Source organism: Populus euphratica, unplaced genomic scaffold, assembly GCF_000495115.2.
Source record: "Populus euphratica unplaced genomic scaffold, PopEup_1.0 scaffold64.1, whole genome shotgun sequence".
NCBI lineage: Eukaryota > Viridiplantae > Streptophyta > Magnoliopsida > Malpighiales > Salicaceae > Populus > Populus euphratica.
Genome location: NW_011499923.1, coordinates 115,998 through 121,886, shown reverse-complemented (window position 1 = coordinate 121,886; position 5,889 = coordinate 115,998). Strand labels below are relative to the sequence as shown.

At 31.9% G+C, this 5,889-nt stretch overlaps 1 protein-coding gene across 2 annotated transcripts in view; it reads left to right on the top strand.

The window, feature by feature from the left end:
• Positions 1-2,974, top strand: part of LOC105135327 (GDSL esterase/lipase At5g33370) — an 18,978-nt gene extending 16,004 nt beyond the window's left edge. Inside the window, exons 2-6 of one of the 2 annotated variants that reach the window (XM_011040147.1) lie at positions 716-972; positions 1,140-1,267; positions 1,380-1,622; positions 2,192-2,444; positions 2,560-2,974. In XM_011040147.1, coding sequence (XP_011038449.1) covers positions 723-972; positions 1,140-1,267; positions 1,380-1,622; positions 2,192-2,444; positions 2,560-2,792 — 1,107 coding nt within the window. In that variant the 5' untranslated portion in view covers positions 716-722 and the 3' untranslated portion in view covers positions 2,793-2,974. Of the gene's footprint in view, positions 1-641; positions 973-1,139; positions 1,268-1,379; positions 1,623-2,191; positions 2,445-2,559 lie in introns of those variants that run through there. The other variant, XM_011040146.1, reaches the window with a different exon arrangement.
• The last annotated feature ends 2,915 nt before the right edge of the window (positions 2,975-5,889 follow it).

The window sequence follows — 5,889 nt, the reverse complement described above, 5'->3', positions numbered from 1 at the left end:
AGGAAACCAGAAATTGTAACTTCAGTTTGTTTTGCATTGATCGATGATGTTTAAAGAGAACTATTGTAAGAAATGTATCTCATGATTGTATGAATTATGATCTTAGTGATATGTAATGGAATGTATTAAAGTCATTGTTAATTGAGGGTTTGCTTTACATGCAAAGAAATCTGAAATAATAGTACCCTGTAAGCATTTTTTTTAACCTAGACCTAGTTATTTTTGTTAGTTATGAGTCTTGATAAGTAATTTACTATACTAAGGTTTTACATGAAAGAAATCCCAAGATCCAATGCCACAATCAGATATTTATCATGGATATATAGTTCATTAATTTACAGTGAAATGTAAAGGTTGTTTTTTCTTTCTTTTTTCTTCTTTGGAAAGCAGCTTAATCTGCAGAAACTTCAATCAAAGCCAACCACAATATATAACACATGCATTACTGGATATCAAGGCATAAACCAGTGGATTTGAATGTATGAACCCCTAACAGTATTTTGTGGCAAGGTATTAATCCATGGAAGGTACAACTTGTTAGCATCCACAACTACCAATACCAATAATTTGCTTTCGGATTCCGCTGGTTGTTTACATCCAGGGTGGTAGAGCCAGAAGGTGTGTATATATAGATGCATGTCCATCCTGTATCTTTCATCCACATCCAAAGTTCTTTGCCAATTAATACAAGTTTTCTCTTCTGGGTTTCATTGACCATTTCAATGGCCAGTAACTCATCAGCTTGCAGTTCTTATTGGGTGATCTCAGGTCTGGCATTGGTACTGGGAGCCATTGTTCACCAAGCTGACGCAAGGGCATTCCTCGTCTTCGGTGATTCACTAGTCGATAGTGGCAACAACAACTACCTGGCAACAACTGCACGAGCCGATTCATACCCTTATGGGATCGACTATCCAACACATCGAGCAACCGGCCGATTCTCTAATGGCCTGAACATTCCTGACCTTATCAGTTAAGTTTCCAATATACATATTGATATTATGTGGCATGATTTACATTTCCTCGTTACCTAGCTCATTTGTCTGTACATATGTCCAAAATCACAAATAATCACACGCACACTGACATGTTCTCTGGATATCTTAGTCTCACCAAGAATCATTAAATGCATCTGTCAGGTGAGCAAATTGGCTCAGAATCCCCATTGCCTTATCTGAGTCCAGAGCTTAGAGGACAAAAACTACTTGTTGGTGCCAACTTTGCTTCGGCTGGAATCGGAATCCTTAATGACACAGGAATTCAGTTTGTAAGCAACCTTCCTGTCTAATTTCTCAATGACTTGCTTCCAGTAACAAGGAAGCTATATATATCCGAACAGCTGATCTAATACGTGGCCTTAAATGTTGCAACAATATCAGATAAATATAATAAGAATGCATAGACAACTGGAGTATTTCCAACAATATCAGCAACGAGTTGGTGCGCTTATCGGAGCCGAGAAGGCCAAGCAACTCGTCAATCAAGCACTTATCCTGCTCACCGTTGGTGGGAATGATTTTGTCAACAACTATTACTTGGTTCCTTATTCTGCCAGGTCTCGCCAATATGATTTACCAGATTATGTCAAGTATCTCATTTCAGAGTACAAGAAACTATTGATGGTAATTCCTCTTTTCTCATTTAAAGTTTCTTGTAATGCTAAATTAAAAAATAAATTAGACAATGTTACTATCCAATTAGGAGGCAACTATTACTTGGTAGCTTATAAGCATAGGGTTAATCTCTCACCTCAACAATTATTTTTTCAAGACAAAACTTATCATGTATGTAGCTTTAATGGGATAATATCTTGGAGGGTCTATAATATAATGTACACCTGTGTACACATCATTATTAACTTTGTTTATGAAAATACTAGGCATGTGTGACTACCAAGCTTCTTGTATGCAGGGTGAGATGATATTATTATCCCACACCTCAGCTAAGAGACAGGAATTTTGGTTATTTACAAGTACAAGGTTCAATCTGTATGTTCAAGATACATCTTGTTAGGACAAAGCCACTACATGATTCAAATGAAATATAGAACTCTTTAGGAGGCTTACTATGTATGTGGATAAACATCATCAACAAGAATAGTACTTCGATCACCGAAGATTGTGAGTCCTTGAGTAAACTCTAATTTAAAAATAACATGAACTATATATCCCCATTTCGACCATTACTGCAGAGGCTGTATAATCTCGGAGCACGTCGAGTTCTTGTGACTGGTACTGGACCGCTGGGTTGTGTTCCAGCAGAGTTGGCCATGAGGAGCGCAAATGGTGGCTGCTCAGCGGAACTACAGAGAGCGGCTGCCTTGTATAACCCTCAACTTGAGAGCATGATAATTGATGTCAACAGAAAAATCGGCAGTGATGTGTTTATTGCTGCAAATACCCACCAAATGCACGTAGATTTTTTCAGTAATCCTCAGGCATATGGTACGCAATAGATCCCAAGTAGACAGTTCACTTCATTACTGAGGATACAGCACTATATGCTCATTAATTGTGAGTTATAATTTAAAAAAAAGAAATCATTTTTTTGTTTGGGCAGGATTTACTACATCAAAGATAGCTTGTTGTGGACAAGGACCATACAATGGCCTAGGACTGTGCACACTGTTTTCAAACTTGTGCCCTAACCGTGACCTCTATGCATTCTGGGATCCATTCCATCCATCAGAAAAGGCAAACAAAATTATAGTACAACAGATCATGACTGGCTCCACCCGATACATGAAACCTATGAATCTCAGCACCATCATGGCCTTGGATTCCAGGACCTGATAGATCATCTCATGAATCCACCTTCTTAATCGCCACAACTTCAATCCAGTTTCTTTCAGTTTTTCTTGTCATGTTTGTGTTAATTTGCAGTCAATCTCATGGGATTTTAGACTGGTGAATCTTGAATTATATTGTGTTTGCAATATCATGAATAATTGAAATTTTTCTATACATTTCGCACATCAATTGTGCTCATCCATTTTCTTTTTTTCAGAGTGTCCTGTCACCAGATACGAACTCTTATGAACTGTTTTTTTCTTTGACAAAATAATTATTTTTATGGCGACTTCCAATAAAATTAATCTAATCAACTCTCCGATGATCGAGTGAGAAGTTTACCAACGTGCATGTTTAGTGTCGAAGGGATTTTTTCCTGGATTAAATTATTTAGCTTTTGACGCAAGGGACAATACTGATTTGTTTTTAGTTTGATTTCGGAGACAGGAAAGAACAATTAATTTCAAAAATAATTTTTTAAAAATTAAAAAATATTATTTAAATAAAAAATACTTTAAAAATAATTATAACTACATCTTCAAATATATTTTTTAATATATTTTTTTCTAGATTAAATTATTTAGCTTTTGACGGAAGGGACAATACTGATTTGTTTTTAGTTTGATTTCGGAGACAGGAAAGAACAATAAATGATTGTCTTGTCCTTGCAACTTCATGTCATGGACATCTTATGCTCGGAATGTCACTCTTCATGGTGAAATTATATATTAAATGTTAAATAAAATATCATGATAAAAGCCATGAAAATACATTAAAATAGTTTTCTGATATATTTTAATGTGTCCAATATATATATATATATATATATATATATATATATATAAAGAAGAGAGATTTAATAAAGAAATCATTTAAAATAAACTAATTAGTAAATAATATGAAAAAAAGGAACTTGAGATTGAAGTTTAGCCTAGACATCATGGCCATGTCCACGAGCACTTGGGTTAAAACTTTGTAATCAAGTATAAATAATCAAGCGAAATAAGTTCCAATAATTTAATTTAATATAAGTATCTAAATGATATCAAAAAACAAATTATTTTTTTATAAATTAGTATATAATTTTTGTCCTTTTTTTTCACAAACAAATAAAATTATATTTATTTTTTAAATTTTTATTAAAATTTATAATTTTAAAAAATATAATATAGTTTTTTAAACCCGTCCCGTGACGCTGCAGAAGAGGCATCACCATAGCTGGAACCGTCTAAGCTCGCTTCCGGTTTGTTGTATAGTCTCCTTGCCAGATTACGACAGCTAGCACTAATGATGTGCCTTTGTCATCATCATTTTTCGGTGCTGTAACATTTTCTGCGTTGATTTTGGCCCCAGAGTGTAAATTATTATTGCTTTAAAGGCAAACAACACTAGAGAGATTTTATTTCCGTTCTCCCGCAAGTTTGTTTTTAATGTAATTTTATTTAGGAATATATTAAAATAATATTTTTATTTTATTTTTAATATCAATCTATCAAAATAATTTAAAAATAAAATTAACTTAGAACTAAAAATATATACATTTTTTTTTAATATAGGTGAACAAGGAGCAAATTTGAAAATGAAGATGCCTTCTGTGCCCCGTTTTGGCCTTACAGCCTTGACTTGGAGTGAAGTATTAGACGACGTGCACTCAATTATTGCCAGTGGGAGCCGAATTTGCTTAATTAAGACGTTATGAAATCCATATTTTGCCCAGAAGCAAATGAAAAAGCAATAAAGGGATTATTTTTTAAGTTTATGTTTAGGACTGTATTTTAAAAATATTTTTTTAAAAAAATTATTTTTTTATTTTAAATTAATATATTTTAGATATTTTCAAATTATTTTAATGTATTAACTTAAAAATAATTTTTAAAAATTTAAAAAATTATTAATATATTTTTTAAAATAAAAAATACTTTAAAAAATAACCAAAACTATATTTCTGCTATTAAAATATATAAAAAAAAAACTTAAAATATATAGAAATATTAGGACCCGTCATCATTTCAAATGACACCCCCTATTTGCTATTAAAATATATAGAAATATTAGAACCCCGTCATCATTTCAAATGACACCCCCTAATGATACCAACCACCCAACCTTGGCTTGGGTTCAGTTAATGGAGCAGGTAGCTTTGAAGTCAAACATAAAAATAAAAAATAAAAAAAAAACTAATGAGGAAGGTAAAATTTACACATTTTATTATTTATGGTGATAGTATAATTATTTTTTATTATTTTTTTTTATCCTTTTCAAATATACTAATGCTCTTGGTACGGCTATTCTAGTCTTTTCATGTAACCTGTTAATCATTAATACTGAGGAATTTCTCATTTTATTAACCTTTAAAAACATTAGAATGACTTAATTCTCCTCCAAATAAAATACATTGAAAATGACATGCAATAATATTTCTATCTTTTTTATTTTTTAAAAAAAAATTAAAATGACAACTTTGTCCTTTAAAAAAAATTAAAACATGCACTAAGAGCCTTTTTAGTATTTTCACTGTAATTTCTTGTTAATACCATTTTCATGTTGGGCAATTTAATTGGGTGGTAAGTGCATTGCCTATCAAAGATAAAAAAATATTTTTATATTTAATTGGTTGAGCTGAGTTGATTTTATTTTTAATTTTATTAACTTAATTTTATTATTTTATATTTAATTGGTTGAAAATTAAATCATATTATTTTTTTGCTCTTAAAAAAAAATTATTTTCCAAGTTATCACCATTGTTTTTTTTTAAATTTTGATTTGATTACTATTATTATATTTTTTATCTAATTAAATGAGTTTCCTTCTTTATTTAAAATACAGTTGCAACATCTAAAAATGATTTCTTGCAAAGCGCAGGCTCAGCGCTCTAATGTTAGAGCCAGAACCGAATCTCTGTTCTAGTTGGATAACCAGAGCAAAATATTACATTAAGGACTAATCTGTAATTAACTCGAAAGGAGCCACTCCCTACTGCGCGTCGAAATAAATGGCAGTAACGTAAATAAACCCATCAGCCTTGTCCAATTCAGGAAAGCAGAGTGTAGTAATTAAGAAGAAGGTAGTGCCGTAGTGGTGAGTGCACGAGTGAAGTCAT